Source organism: Aptenodytes forsteri, unplaced genomic scaffold (genome assembly GCF_000699145.1).
Source record: "Aptenodytes forsteri isolate BGI_AS27 unplaced genomic scaffold, ASM69914v1 Scaffold9, whole genome shotgun sequence".
Lineage (NCBI taxonomy): Eukaryota > Metazoa > Chordata > Aves > Sphenisciformes > Spheniscidae > Aptenodytes > Aptenodytes forsteri.
Genome location: NW_008796217.1, coordinates 4,845,763 through 4,862,417, shown reverse-complemented (window position 1 = coordinate 4,862,417; position 16,655 = coordinate 4,845,763). Strand labels below are relative to the sequence as shown.

The 16,655-nt window shown below is 40.8% G+C and overlaps 1 protein-coding gene across 2 annotated transcripts in view; it reads right to left on the bottom strand.

The window, feature by feature from the left end:
* RARB (retinoic acid receptor beta) overlaps positions 1–16,655 on the bottom strand; it is a 217,077-nt gene that overhangs the window by 71,579 nt on the left and 128,843 nt on the right. For both annotated transcript variants that reach the window (XM_009288614.1, XM_009288615.2), the window contains one exon: positions 81–229. In XM_009288614.1, the coding sequence (XP_009286889.1) occupies positions 81–229 (149 nt within the window). The remainder of the gene's footprint in view (positions 1–80; positions 230–16,655) is intronic.

The following is a 16,655-nucleotide window of genomic DNA, read 5'->3' as shown; positions in this document are numbered from 1 at the left end:
TCACACCAAATTTTATTGCTTTGCCCCTCTCTAAAATGAAATGCGGTCCTATAAAAGGAAAGGGAGATGACGGCACTCACCTTACATCCCTCACAAGCACTGACACCATAGTGATATCCAGATGACTTGTCTTGACAGACAAAACAGGGCTTGTAAACACGAGGGGGTGGAAGTGGTGAAGGAGGGCTCGGAACAAGTTCTTCAGAACTGGTGCTCTGAGTTTCAACTGCTACAAAAGAAAAAAGAAATATAATCGGATGATTCATGAATGAATTTTAAATTACTAATTATTTACTGTATTTTAACTATCAAACTGGCCCATATCTATCTTGGTACAATAAACATTCATTTGTCTGTCTTAGCAAAATTTAGGGGGAACTAAAGCAAGGCAAGCAGTGACAGGACTACATGCTATAGCCTCAAAAGCTTATTTTTAAGTACCTGACCATTCTTCATGATCCAGCTACTCAACACCACAAAAGCTTCAGCTCTCATCAGATATATGGCTTGAATCTCTTACCAGGCTCCAAAAATGGACAACCTTGGGCTCATGTTCTGGTTTTAGCCTATTGAATTGTGTGGGATCCATGTGTGCACGCTGGATATCAGCCTTCAAAGGGAAACTGTTTGTTGCACGTACCGTTTCAATTGGTACTTAATTTTGGGAGAGCTCTTGTATCTCTTGCCTTTGTCTACAAAAGGTAATGCTTCCAATGTGGAATTCTGCCACAACAGCTTAGGGGCATGCATCAGGACATATGTAAAGAGACAAATGACTAAGTATAAGACCTGAAGTGAAAATTACCTGAATAAGTCTTCTTTCTTTTTTAATCTGTAAAACTAGCACAACCCAGCAACACTTCCTTACCTACCTTCGGATTTCTAACATCAGGAAACCTCTCCGAGAAGAAGCTACTTACACATTATGACCCCACATCCCTTTATTGCCTTAATATTTCTAGATGGTCATTTGTTTTGAACCTGCTGAAAAGCCAGTTATCCCTTTCAGGGAAAGGACGTGAAAGCTCTACGAAGCGAGATAAGACATGCGAACTACATCTTTCCAAAACATCTGCATTAGTTTTCTGTGATATGCTGTCATCATTCCTCACATTTATTGTAGATGTGCAATACATTTTCATGTTTCACCTAGCCGTTCTGCTGCTTCTCAGATAAATCCCTCCAACTTTTCAACAGATACACAGAAATGACAGGATCTGTGAACTCAGACCTATCCAGAAATATTAGGCCCTATCAGCAGAGCTAAATCTCAAGAGTACTAACAGCAGGCCTTAAAGAATATTACTCAATGGAAAATCTTAGACAAGATTTACTGTACATGATATTTTTCAGATTACAAAGATGATACATTTGTATTAAACTCATGATTCATTGTCAACTCGTGTCCTGCAGAATTCACAGAAGGCATCATGGAGCACGATGCAACTTCTGATTACTTGTGAGAGGGGCCCCTTTCTGCCATTTTTACTTGGGTTAAGCTACTATCAGCTTCAAGGACGGACATTTCTTGAGAAGAAAATAAATGCTAGAGTGAAGTGTTAAAGGCTCTGATTCTAAGCAAAGAAATATCTTTCCAACGGGAACAATTTATTTATATATCTAACAATAATGAGGCTGTGAAGAAACAGAAAAGTACAATAACATGTGGCTCCATAAATTGTGACGGTAAGACAATGTCCAGAACTATACTTATCTTTTTCAGCATTAAATACACTAAACCTTGGCAAACAAAAAATATACAGGTTCCTACTGCACCAAGCAAACTTTAAAGAAGTTTTTTCTTAATGAAAACAGAGATGAGAATGATCACTTCTTTTCAACAGTAATTTTTTGGTATTTAAGAGAGACAGAGAGTGCTCTGTTATTGATCTCTGCACAGCCATCCTGTATGAATCAATAATCTATTAGTACTTTTAAATTAAAGTTAGATTCATCAAATGCCCTTGAGAGGCCTCAAACATTCTGCGCCTTATTTCATGCTCGTACATGAATTATGGCAGCTTCCAATCAGTCTGTGGAATGATAAAATTTTAGCTCTAAAACTCTAATACCAGCAGACAATGTGTTTCATATTAGCTCATTCAACTCTCCCAGTCCATCTAAAAGGCAGTTTTTAGGCTCCCCATGGGAAAACAAGGTTGTGTCATTCAATAAAACAACTGCACTCCTGCAATCCTTCTGTGATTTCAGTTTGGGGAAAGCAGTCTTTGAGGAATAATACCGATACACTTCTTCTTTTTTCATGATTTCATTCTAAAGAAGCACCAGCATCCAAATAGCACTGTTCAAACCACAAACCATATGTACAACAGAGGTCTGTCAGGCACCGGCCAAGCACCAGGAACTTGCGATACCCAGAAGAGATTAAGCAACCAGCTCAGTTCATAAATACACAACATAGTCAGCAACTGAAAAGCTGAAGGTGCCGCTAGAGAATTTTTTTTCTGGACAACTTGAAAAGGTATAGGAGAAGGAAAGATCCAATGTAAACCAGTAGACACTCCCTAAAACACCCACATGTGTATTTGCCACTAAAAAGGCTTAATCTATTCAATATAATACTTGCATGAGCTGAACAACCGTCTAGAGAGTTTGATTTTTTTTGGGGGGGGGTAAGAAAATCCAGTTTGGGAACATTCACTTTTGATCACAGGCAAGATGTACAGCTTTCTGGAGAATGCCTGAACTCAGATTACACATGCTTGACTCTTACTCCGGCTTCTGACTTACTATTCTTCCTTGGATTTAGCCTTTTTAACTCTTTATTTGAAAACGTATGTACTGCCAGCATGGAAGTGCAGAAATCTGGTGCAGGCATCTGTAGCAATTCATGCTCAGCAGGTATAAAGCATTATTTCTGTATCATGTCGGTGGCTAGTGGATGCATGACAGCAGAACCCGCTTTCTTCTATGCATGTCTGCACATGCAAGGTGGAAAAAAGAAAGGATGGAGGGCGGACAGTTGACATTTTCAGAAGAGTAATTTTAAAGCAGTCTTACAATTTTAGGAAGAATTCAAAGAAATAAAAACAGCTACTTCTTTCCATGCCCTGCTGTCTTGTCCTACGGGATGTGACACTTCAGGGTCCCTACTCACCGGAGAAAAGAGAGCCCCAGTGCGGTCACCCAACACCTGAATGCTGCTTAAGCACACAGGGACTCTCAAACAATCGGTCACTTCACAATTCCTAAGATGTCTGAAATATTTCTAAAGGTTAGATAAAGCAGCAGATAAGATCTTTAAAAGCACAGTGTGCTTTGTGAGAGCTAATTTACTGCCAGCTAAACCATGTTGACAGATGGAGGAGGTATTTTACTTTGTGACCAACTAGAAGCAGGCAGGCATTATGAAATGCCTTGCGTTTCGCTAGAAACTTAGATTATTAAGCTTGTATGTTAATGCACACTTTGGACAGTTGAGTCTTAAAAGAATAAGAAGTTGTAAAGCAAATGGCATTTCCTGGATAGCCTCAAGGGAATTTTGAATACTGAGCTAAGGGTCCCTGGTGGGAAGCAGCAATTTCAGCTAATTAGGGTGAATAGCAAAGTGTTGCATTTGGTCAAAACATTCTGTTAACCCTCATTTTTGTTGGCACCAACAAGAGTCTGGATTTTTTGCTTCTTTTTTTTTTTTTTTGTGAATTCACTGCAGGAGTGCAAGGCACACAGCTCACATACATTAGGCAGAAAGTCAAAGGAAACGCCAAAGTTCAACTAAAGTACAAGTAATTAGAACCAGATTCTCTGCTGCTTGTATGTGTGCATTTGATTGTAGAAGTTATTTATAAGCCTCCAAACATTTGAAAAAATAACTATATACTGTAGATCATTTAATTTTTATGTCTCGTCTGGAAAAAAAAGTCTGCTTTTAATCATCTTCCAGGAAAGAGCCAGGAACTGGGAAAGTGGGTCTCAATTGTTTCAATACAAATTTCTCTCTTTCATGTGCCACATAAAACTATGCTATAAAATTAAATCCAAAATATCATTGCCTCAACCCCCCGATCCAATTTTTTTTTAATACAAAACTTCTTTGAATTTGTCATGCTTAAATAGTTTGCATTGTTACGAGGGTTTTTTTTTTTTTTTTAAACTGTTGTTTGGAAGACAGACAAGGGGAGAAGAAAAAAACAAAGAGTGAGAGAGAAAGAAAACATTATCGTGGAGACTTGCCAGCCTTGACTTAGTAACCTGGCCATGACCCTCCAGCGAGTGTGTGTTTGACCCGGTCACACATGACTCTGGCTGCGTACTGTTGCTGGGTTATAAGTCCCAGATATTTTTACCATATATACAACAGGTGGGGATCACATACAACAGAAAGAGGAAAACAAAGTCTTCCCTTGTGTGAAGACTCCCATTTTCTCCCTTGCAAAGAAAACACCACAAAGCAAAGAAGTCATGCTACTATTTCACGTAGCTGTGCTGGATCGTTGTATTACCCGGGGGTTGACGGCACGGAGGTGGAGTGGGCTGAGGGCAGGAGGACGGAGGAAAAGGCTCAGGGGAAGCCATGTGCAAACGTTAATCAACGCAGAACGAATTACCAAACTGTAACATCGGAACCACAATCAAAAGTCCTTCCTCATAGGGCTGGGTATGCATCGAGGTTCAGGAGGGAATGCTCTTTATTACGAGTGAATGCAACATACCTGGATTAAAACACAGGCTGCCACAATAACTCCAGATTGAGATATTATTATCAGGATTTTCAGAAGTACTTAAGAAAGTATGTCTTCCACATTTGAGGGTTTCTATTTTATTATTTGCGTCTTGCTAGCTGCACAAATCTGCCTTAAAGCCATGATGCTAAATATAAGTTATTCTATTTTAATTCCTGATTACAATTTTTCGAGCATTAATTTTAATCAAGTCATAGTTCATCTCTACAAGACTGTCTAGGTCTTACAGAAAAAAAGGTATTTGGGCTGAAAGCCAAAAAAACCTCTAAGTCTTCAGTTTTGCTTTTAGTCTGAAAAGGGGCATTCCACTTTCAACAGGGACATCAGAAGATTAAACATTATCACCTGGTTTCTACTAGAGGGTGCTCAATCCAAAATGATCCCTTTCTGTTATTTTAAGAGCTAAAAGAGTATCCCACAGGTTTTCACTATGAGCTGCTCAGGATTCCTACAGTATGATTAAAATAACAAAAAAACTAGCAAGAAGTAGAGGTTATGGAGCTCAGAAGCCCAATCTGCAAGGTCTTACTAATGGACAAACTTCACACAAGGTCACCTAAAGGTGCCTCAGACCAGGTCATTTTAAGAGCCATGCCTAGGGCACAGGCTGCTGCTGCCAATAGCTATCTCAGACAAGGTGCAAGCCCCGACAGGCGCAGCTGAGTTGGCAGAAGTCTCTAAAGCCAAAGTGCTTTTTGCTGTTATGACTCTTGTCAGTGAAAGAGCGATACGGACAGCTGGCTTCTGTCCCGTCGCATCTGGGAGAAGAAGGGTCCTGCTGAACTCTGCCCTCCGCCTTGTGAGTACAAGAAGCAGTTAAGCACACTCTCTGCTCCGATATCCTTACCCTAATGAAGTTCCAAGTACAAATTTGGCCATTGCTCCACTGCAGGCAGACATACCATCAGGACAGTATTTTCTTCCCCCACACTTTTGCATCTCATGTATTTAGACAGTACACTATTTTGGGCAGGGTCTTAGAATATGCTATACAGTAACTGCCGCTGCAGGACCTTCAAGTGCTACTCCAACGCAAATAATAGTAATGATTGTGATCCTGCCAAGTCAAAAGATGTTTGAAAGAATGAACCTTGAAAGGTCTCCATAATCTTGAGGGGAGCCATTACTTGCAAAGCAGGTCCTCAGAGCACTTTCATTTTAACTATTTTAGCATTTCAGTGTTAAAAAGCAGACTAACTTCAAAGGATGAGTCTAAAAAAAAAAAGACTTCTTCATATTCAGCAAATGCCTTTGCTGTGTGTATACCACGTTGTATTTCCCAACTGGAATGGTAGAAAAGAAGTGTTTACACTCATCTGCTGCATCTCCCCCACTTTAGAACTGGGAGAAAGCGAGCAGCATCATATTCCTTCGTGCCTTTCATCGACAAAATTGCCAAGTTTCAATTGCAAATCTGTAATGTTAACCAGCAGAGTAATGTAACATAAGTCAGAGGAGTCAGTGGATACTGATCTTGGCCATACGACAGAAGTATAGCCCTTTGAAACCTTTATTCATATCAGGTGATTAGGGCCACGAAATAAAGTTCAGCATCCTACGACCATCATAGCAGAGCTATCCAGATTTGTTTGCAGAAAATCAAAAGACAACAGCATCTATCTTTCAGTTATCCTTCTGTTCTAGTCTCATAATACAATTTCTGTTCCTTAGCAGCTAACTTCTTCATCTGTAGCACAGATTTTATTATTCCCTCAAATATCCTCTATTGGTTGCCCAGTGAAGGGTGGGGATTTTTTTGTAACATACTTTTCTGTTATGCTACAATCTGGACTCTTAATTAATCCATTTGTTAAGCATGCAAATTCAGTTACCTGACTTTACAGTGCCATTTATCAAGGCACTCCAGGGCCCCCACCTGCCAATGCCAAGTGACATTCCTACACAGATCACAGACACCCTGAGTGACTCTCCCCAGGCCCCGCTGTCCCCACCACGCAGCACAGCTGGCAGCGCTTCTGGTCCTGCCGTATTTAGCAGCATGAAAGATCCTGCTCTCTTCTACCCATCTGATCTACAAGCATGGTCCCTGCCACTCCAGTATGTGAATATCCCATGAGCATTCATATTTTTACCTCTGTAACACCTAAGTGAGATAAGGGAAGAGCTATTCTTCTTACTTTACAGATGGGAAACAGAAGCACTGATAGCCTAAGTGCTAAGAGCTAAGCAGTACCCAACTGGGATTTTCAACAGCAACCAACAATGTAGCTGTAGCTCTAGCAGCATCTTCAAAACATAGCCTTACATGCCTTGCCCCAAGTTACACGTGGGATACATGACAGAGCAGGAAACTCAGTTAAGTCTGTGCTCAGTACCTCTAATGTGAGGGCTCCAAAGCACCCCCAAGTAGGCATGTGCACCCCGCTCAGCTGCTGACTGCAAGGCAGGTCAGGGCTGGGTGCCTTCTGCCCCCAAGAGCCACCACTGCTGCTGGCAGGGAACTCAGGAGAGATGATGAAAGGCTTGTCTTCATATTCTGATCTCCACAGCCAGTTAAGAACCAACGTTCTATAAGACTACCCCACCTTACATACAATTACACAGGAACGTCCCGGCAGACAACAGACCTGCCCTGAGAGAAGTCCCGAATCCTCTCCTGAAGGCAACTCAGCAGCACCCGTGCACGTGGGCGCTGTGTCCCACACAGGCATAACCAACACCAGGAACTGCCACAAAAACCTCCACTCTTGACTATACTGTCCAAACCAACACCAGCCTCATACACCGCCAAGACATAAGCCTGAATCTACCAGGTTAGCCTTATATATGGAGCACATATGATCTGGAAATCACTAGTATGCCCCGACCATGTTATTTCTGAATGCAAACACCCTGAAACTTTTTTCTGAAGCTGCTGCATCGTTCTGTTGTGTCCCACAGGTATTCTGGAGGGAAGCTGTCACTGCAACCACCCCTGGTGCTTCTCCCAGTAAAGCCAGGACTTCTGGCAACTATGTACTCTACACACATATTTACTACAGCTAGCAGGGACAATGAGGAAGCTGCAGCTGCTCTGTAAGAGCGCATTCATATTCTGTAGGTTTGCTCAGGAGGGTGTTTTCAAACAGGAGTAAGGTTTACCCTGGTTTGCGATGCCTGGTTCTCAAGCACCAGCTCCACTAAACCCAGAGGAAGTATGAATAACTAACATTGGAGATTTGTGTTCACATCACCTTTGAGAAGAAAATGATACTGTTTTCCAGGCTGGTGGTTTTTCTTTTTCTTTTTTTTTACAGTTATATCAGCAAAGCAGTTCTACATTTGAGTTTACGTGTCCGTGTAGCCAGAGAGACGCATTTACACCTGAGCAAACATGGAAGGCGGAAAGCTTGTCAGGATTAATTATATCAGGGACAAGAACTGCGTCTGGTTATACCTGTGTTACTCTCAGGACAGCGAGACTTAATGACGCGCTAGTAACTGAGAACAGGAGCGTCTTTCGCTAAATAAATGGCCAGGCAGACGCCATGAGGGAGCCAGGGTGAAAGTAAGTGTACAGACAGGATGGCCGGAGGGTTTGGCAGGCACAGCGGAGTTTACAGGGCAGCAGCTCATCAGTTTGTATTAGGAGCCTACCTTCAAAATGAAAAAGAAAACATGTTAAATGAAAAAAATAAATCGTACGGAAAACTGAAGAAAAACATCCGAAAGATGCTAGCTCTGTAGTTTTTTCAGGTCAGTGATTTTCTGCTTGGCCACTACCACGTGAAATTGCATCAGTCTCAAGTGAAAATTTCACATTATTGCAAAACTGAAAAATAGGGTCTTCCTTAAAAAATATAGATAATTGTGCTATCATTTGTGTGAAGTTAGATTTTCCTTTGAAAATGAACTTTTCTTACAATTCAGGCCCCGTTTGCTTTACCAGCGAATTCCCAAGGTCAGATCCTCATCTGGAGTAAAGTGGCATAGGCAAAGAAGCAACACTGATTTAGAGAGAATGAGAACTCTGGCCTCTTTATTCTTTATTTATGAAAATGGAGCCTGTTTCTGTGGCCTATTGATACAATTATGGTGTCACAAATTCAGCATGTTTTCCCTGCAGGATCAAAAATAAGAAGAAAGGCACATCATGAGGGACGAAACACTTAAAAATAAAAGGGGTCTGATTCTTTTTTCAGATCTGTTTTACAGTGTTATCACCCCACCGATTCCAAGAAAGACTCTTGGCTTGTAAACATAAATGGAGAAAACTCAGATCCAGTATCTTCAATAATAAATAAAAATTGCAAGGGAAATGAAATAGTTACTATAATCTCTATACGCATTCAGATATTTTACCAAGTCATAAAGTCTCCATTTATAGTTATTAAATGTTTTGTAGTGTTTTGAGGACTTTTATCTTCAAAGCTTTGCAAAGCATCCAAACAGAATAATTCAGAGTATTACACTAAAGGAATGATTTTATTCTTCAAAACTCGCCTCCTATCCAAGTTGGTATTAGTTTTTGGTATTACTATGTCTGCCAAATAAATTTTTTATTTTCTATATATTCAACATGTTCTTATGACACCATTCATCATGACTTTTTGCTGTGGCTTGAATCCAGCAAGAAAATGATTGTTTTAATACCTTTAATCACATAATACTACTACATAGTTGTTCAGTACCACATGGACAAAATAAAACTGTTGTGCTCTATTTGGAAATGCAGTAAAACTGACTTGCTATGCAATATTTTACATACCAATTTATTTCTCAAACTTTGGGACCATTAATTCAGACCATTTTGATCTTTAGGTGTTTTTAAATCTTAAAATTAATAGAGTGACTCAACAAGAGCCAATTCAGTGATCAAAACTACTTCAAGTAAGTATAGTAGCAGTTAAAATGCTTATCATCCCAATTAATTTGTATTACAGCCACACTGCTGGATATCGCTAATTGATTTATATACCCTCCTTTCTATACCCATTTACAAGGGCAATTATGAACTCCATCACATACGTTTAAATGGGTTACACTAGAATTCAACATCTAGAAACTAGACTGCTGAGCTTAAAATCTTTAAGAACAGGTAAATTCTTCATTAATGGGTATGCTATCAATCCACTACAAATGGCCTATAACCTTTAAGGCGGTACACGGTACTAATATTTCACTTTTCATGGGCAGTTTGGGGTTGACTCCAATGATGAGCTCCACCGCTATTTTTAATTGTTTTTAAAATTGCATATTATAGGCAGCAATAAACACTTACAAATTAGTATTATACCATCCACAGCTTTCTGCAAAGCATGGTCTCTATAAACAAGTTAAAACGCATACATCTGTAAATAATAAGTATAAGTATGCTGAATTTAATGAATAAGGGCACTAAAAGAAATTGAACAGTAGGGGTTCAGCAATTAGAGTAACTGCCCATTTTATTAAAAATGTATTGTTTCCAGCTTTCGCTTTAGAAGGCTTTTATTGCTCTGCTAATTCTAAGTTTTGACTTCCTTAGAAAAGGAGGTCCAACTCCTTACTTTCTTCGACAGCCCCTCGTCACACAGCCACTCGCCTTTTTTACAAGGCAACGGACAACCGTGAAGCTTTATATCTCATTGCTCGGGATCTCGCTCTCGGGCCCTCGCTGCAGACCTTTTTTTGGCATTATGCCACCCAGAGGTACGATTCTTTACTGAGTAAGGTTTCATCCCACAACGGAGCTGGGATGAAACCTGCTGAACCAGCAAACCCCAGGCAGCCACCCCCTGGCCCTTTCCCAGAGGTTACCAAGCCTCCGGCGGAGCGGGCGGAAGGGCACATGTCCAGCTTCCCAGCCATGCTGCTGCAAAACAGGGCCATTTGCTGAAGCTGCCAAGGCTCGGGGCCGTGAAATGGAGCCGTGCGTTTCCTCCTGCCGCAGAGCGGCAGCCTCCCGCAGAGGACAGGGCAGTGCGTAGACTGGGAGAGGCAAAGGTAGCTTCTTAAACCAAGCAGACACCCCAGTACACATCTCCCATGTCCCTAACATTACTGCAGTGAACTTCTGGGGTACCTCTGCTTATACATAGATGTTTTACATACACATAGCTTACTTCCCTAGTAAGTGTTAAGACTATTTTTTACACTAGCCTAATTGCACGCACATTGCTGCACTGCTGCAACTGTGGGGGTATAATTAAAACAACACATTATTTCCATTTAGACATGACGTAACAACAGGAAAAAATGGCTTTCATCACTTGGGCTTATCTGCAACTAGAAGGGCAGTCAGACCAAAACTTAACCTTTCTGACATCCTCCAGCACACATACATTTGCAACATCTGAGACTGAAACAGGGACCAACTCTGTCCTCCTTCATCCCCTCAGCATGCCAGACCAGGACAGTGCATTACTAAGAGCAGTTCACCTCAACATTTCTGATGCTAATGTAAGAAATTCAAGTTTATGGAATATTTAAGAAGTGAGCATCGCCAATATCTTTTGAGGGGGGAAATAAAATACACAGTTTATCAAGCTGTAATGCTTGCCTGAGCGGAATTTCAATATTTCTGAACAGAATACCTGCCAGACAAAAGATGGTAACACAGTGGGAAAGGTTCAATGAAAAACTAAGACACGACCAGATTTCCTCTCCTTCTAATGGGGAGTCCTTGTCATTGAGTTTACATCATATTTTATATCTATTTTTTTAAATTTTTATAGGTGCAATTTACTTTCCACTGGTGCAGTTAACCTGGCAAACATCCCTCTGCCCCTTTCACAGGAGGTGCAGAAGCTGAAAGCTGGGAAGGAGCTTGGTGTCCTAGAGTGAAGCGGTAGCAACACTACGACTGTGGCTCAGAGCACACCTCTACTCTCTGCCTAGAAGACCAAAGATTAATAAAATAAGGCATTCGCAAGAGACTGGAGGCAAGATGAGCACCACGGCTGGAGACAAGATGAGTACTGCGACTGGAGAGCACATTTTCCGATATTCTGTTCTCCTATTCTCTTCCTGCAGTGGATTTTCCTATTAAACTCTTGGAGTGAGGAATGCTCATCATTTTACCTGTATGTCGTCTGTCAGTACCATTCTCACTCGGAAGAGAAAAAATACACAAACACTGTACCATAGGCAAACTCATACATGCTAGCAGTATTTCCTAGTCACCTGGTCTTTCTTATTCAATACCTACCTTCAACAGTGACTTGGGTTTTTTTTTCCCAGCTAAGCTGCTCACAACTGACTGCAATATCCCAACCTTACAAACAGGGAAAATGTCAACCGTACTTTATATAGAATATGGCAAAAAGGAAATACTTTATTTCCAAAGGGCTGGACAAGCAACATTCAGTCCTGACACCTGATGTCCCAAGAAACTTAAGGCAAAGCTTATGCTTTGAAAAAAGGAAGTTACTTTTTCCAAGTGCGATTCAATTCCAGAAGATCTCTGGCTACTGTGCTTTAATAATTTTAAAATGTCTGTATTATGATTATCCAATATTACACATACGCACGTAAGTACATTTCACAAAACGTACTTTTTTTAGGGAAAAAAGCCTTTTCCTGCCATGTTTGAGAGATTTGGGCCATAGTTTTCTGTAGAAATTAAGCTCATTTTTACAAATGCTTTCCCAGTTGTCATGCTTGGAAAGTTATGTTATTAAATGTAAATTCATTCAGTGCCATCTTCCCAAATTTGCTGAAGGACAGCTTTAGCGCCTCAGCTGGTATTGAAAGGATTTTGAAGCCACAGCAAAGTATAATTGACAACACACCGAGGCTATTAAAAATATTGTGGATAGTAGTGAAACTGCCTGTAAGACTACCCATTTCACTTTAAGGCCCAGAAAACTTCCAACCTGTGGCACTAGTACTTCATAGAGTGACTGTGACAAGGCAGAGCAGCCATTTTAAGGAATTAGTAAAATGGCACGGGGTTGTTAGTTAGAAATCACTGTTTTTAATTTCTTAGTATTTGCACAAGTTTGACAACTGTACAGCAGCATATAATTGCCCAAAACTGTAATACACCTAGGTAAGCTTTCCAGAGAATAAGTTTAGTGTGCTTTCCTTAACTTCCTTTTCTAAGGTTTGATCCTGTTTTGTCTCGCATTACACGGACCTCTTGGAAATTTTGGGAAATCTTACTAGTTCTTTTTCCACACTTTAACCCAACAGATATGACACGTTTGTCATCCAAAGAGATTGCTATAAAAATAATAAATAAAAAAAGAGTAACCTCTGAACCCAAGAGATGCTCTCTGAGAAAACTCACCTCTGACCAATTTACCCTGGGATCAACCCCTATGGGCAATCCCAGTGCACCGGCAATCCCAGTGGGACAGGGGCACATTTTGGAAAGCTCTACACCACCCAGGCACAAGGGAGACCCCGCTGTTTCACAGCACCCCTGGCATTTGCAAACCAGTTTGCCTGATCACTGCCTTCTATTGTTTCCTGAGATAAGCAGGGCCCCAGTGAACAATTAAAGCTTTCAATAAATAATCTGTAAGCACATTCATTTGATTTACTGTTATTTGATACAGCAGTTAGTTTCAATGGGGCAGTTACTATTGATCACATAAAGTACTACAGACAAACATGAAACACTTCCAGAACTCCATGGATTATTACTCTTTATCTGCCACTCATCTGGGTTACTTGTAATGGTTGCAAAATTTAAAATCAATAACAACAATTAGCTTTCTGTATACTCTCAGGAATGAATCATGTGAAATATGTTTTGTTACAAAAATGAACGGCCGGAGAGCTTGCAAACATGAAAGACCCTTGCAAGTAGCAAAACTCTAAAACCATTTCTCCTGGTATGATAAAGCACCCAATAAAGAGAGTGAAGAAAAGAAAAAATACAGTATTTTAAATGCACCTGCAAGCATACACACAATTATAAAAGGGTATTGGTAAGATTTTTAAACAAAATCAAAGAGATTTAGGAATACAACTTTCAACTAAGCTGGTGAGAAAGAAGCACCAAATCTTTCCTTAGAAAATTCTACTGCAAGCCCTACAATTTCATACTCACTCCTTGACCTCTAAAGGATTTTTGGGTTGTTAACAACGGCAGGACTTGCTCCTGTGGAGGGAATTGAAGACATAGGAAAAGGTCTGACTCTTCCCACTAGCTTTTACTGGAAAGTCTATCACACACACAAAAAGGTATCCAAGTGTAAGAAATGAAAGCAAAATGAAATTAATAGAGCTGGAAACTGATTGTAAGGGATATACATTGAAAAACACCTTTTCTCTTAGCTTCAGATTCATATAAATTAGTTGTGAATCTAATGAAATGCATGGAAGTAACAGTATTTTAAGATCTCTGCTAGAGTAATAATTCTAGATAATTAAAATGCAAAGCAATAAGAGAAATGTTTTATCATTAAACTGTAACCAGAGCTCTGTGTGAAATCATCCATTCAGAAGACTTGTTTTTCATCAATTATTTGTTATTTATCTGATGTAAATATAAGAAGGTCTAATTAAAATGTATGACTCCTTATGCAGCTTCTTGTCATTAAGACCAATGAAAGCATTCTGAAGACCATAATGAAATAATTATGTTTGACTTTAAGAATCCTCTTCAACAACACATGGCAGTGCTACACTAAATTAAAACATCAGGAACTAAATTTCTCTTGCATCTATTTCCATTTTCACTAATTATACCCCCAAGCTTTCCAATAGACCAGGCCCTAAAATTCTTTTGAAGCTGAAACAGCCTAAGGAACAGCAGCCTTTTCATAGTAATGGACTTTGATGAAGAAACAAAGGTAATGCAGCCCTGGAAGCATTAATATTTCAAATAGAGTTATCATGTGAAAATATGTGTTTATTTGAAAAAAGGGGAAAAGACTGTTGGTAAAGAGCCAAATACGTGTTCCAGGGAAACCGATACTCTGATTTAATCTCATTTAATTGCGTCATTCCTTCCTCACCTCTTTTCGTTAGAGTATTTTCTTGTTCTGCACAGAAATTAAGGTTAGCGAAAGCATAACAAACATGGTATTACTGGGCAGTATCAGTGTATTGTGCTGTAACTAAGCTCTGCTTTCACATTTTAGTAAAGGTGGAAACAGCCCCTGTGAACAATTGCAGCGTTCATACTGGACGCCATTTCAGGGAGAGGGGAACAGCTATTTTTCCAAACCGTGTCCAGACACGCAGTGCTTCCCAACACATAGCTTGTGCTTCAACCATGAAGTCTTGCAGGACCTCTCCAAAACACAGAGAAAGGAAAGGATTCGGATAAGGAAAAAAAACACAGAAGGATGTGAGTCAGCTCTGACTTCTTGCAGGCAGCCGAAGGCTTCGTTTCAAAACTTCGGAGAGATAATGGATCCTTATTGGCGTGGTCTCAGAGAAGTGAATGTGGCAATACATGCAAAGCGTAGAAAGACGAGCAGTTCACATACCTAACCTGCATAGCATGTGATGATATGCACAACTAGAAAAACACAGCCGGAATGTGCTCTCTGAACTGAGAGAGGAAGGCTGAGGTTCACTGGGGAACAAGGACTTGGGAAAAGTATATTCTTCTGTTAGCCCCCCTCATCAAAGACACTTTGCATAAATATCTGAAAGACATAGGTGATTTGCCATTTGTTCTGCATTTTACATCTTTGTGCTCAAAGTGTGGGATGAAAACAGAAGGATCTTTAAGACAGACAGGTCTCCAAGACTTTCCAGCCAGCCACTAAGGAGGATCTGACATATACCCTGATCCAGGAACTAATAAAATTTCTTCCTCAAATGAATGAAAAGAGCAATCCAAACAACAAAGCAATGCAAAGGAATACTTTGAAAGATGAAGGGAAAAAAGGAAAACCTCCTCAGACCAAAAGTTGAGAGGCAGAAGTATGAACAACTGCTTAAAAACAAACAAACCAACCCCCCTCAGGACCTGATCTTAACAATAAAAAAGCTCACACACGCGTGACTTTTTTAACCAGTCCTTTGACTTGTGCCCCAAGCCAAAAACGCAGATTGGTGGATCAGTGCTTTCCGCTAGGAAGGGAAGGCTGGTAGAGAAGATAGGAACTTTGATGAGAGCAACCCAGAGACTTGTGCAAAAAACCGCAGAGACACGAGCTTTGGGGCGCACAGGCATTTCCCTGCGCCTGAACCAGGGTCCTGGGGAAAGCATCCGCCTGCGGATCAACTGCCTCCGCAGCCGCAGCCCTTGCCAACGGTACGGTTTGGGCAGGTATCGCCAGATGGCACTGTGACACAGTTTTCCAAGTCCTTTTTCTTCATGTGCGAGTGAATGTTCAGTCTTGGAAAGACAGGCAGCGCCGGTCTTTGTTGTGGGTTTTGGGGTACAAGATGAGGAATAAACGAGGCGCTTGGGAGATAGAGAGAGGTGAGCGGCAGAGGAGCCTGCTCCCTGCCCCGGTCTCTGCCCACGGCCGTTCCCTGAGCGCCGGTGCAGGGGGCAGGAGGTTCCAAGACCCCAAAAGACAGGGTATGGCTGCGCCGTGCCCGAGCACCTCTATCCCAGATCAGTTATTTGTGAACAAGCAAAATACTTCGATCAACTCAGATGCTGTTACATCCACTTATCAGGCAGGAACAGGAGTGATTCTGGTACAAGGCTAGAAGATGACAAGGAAGTCTCGTAGGAAAAGAGATACACATCTCTATATGATGTGCTGCTGTGCCACCAGCCAGCTTGGCAGAGGAGACCACTGGAGTGGTGTAATAGCCATTTCAGGAACTCACCACAAGTTGCACTCAGCTAAAAAAAAAAAAAAAAAAATCACAGGATTCGAGAGATTTTTTTGCGTTGACTGCTTTTTTTTTTTAATTGACCCATTCCTTCCACTGTTTGTATCTTACGGGTACAAATGGCTTTTCAGGAATGAAGCACCCACTGAAGGAAATCTCAGTTAAATCAAACTGTGGCAGTTGTCCGGTTGGTGCAACACTGGGCAACTTATTTAATTGCTCCACACCTCTGCTATATATCTTTAAAAGGAGAATGATCCTTCTTTCTTTCTA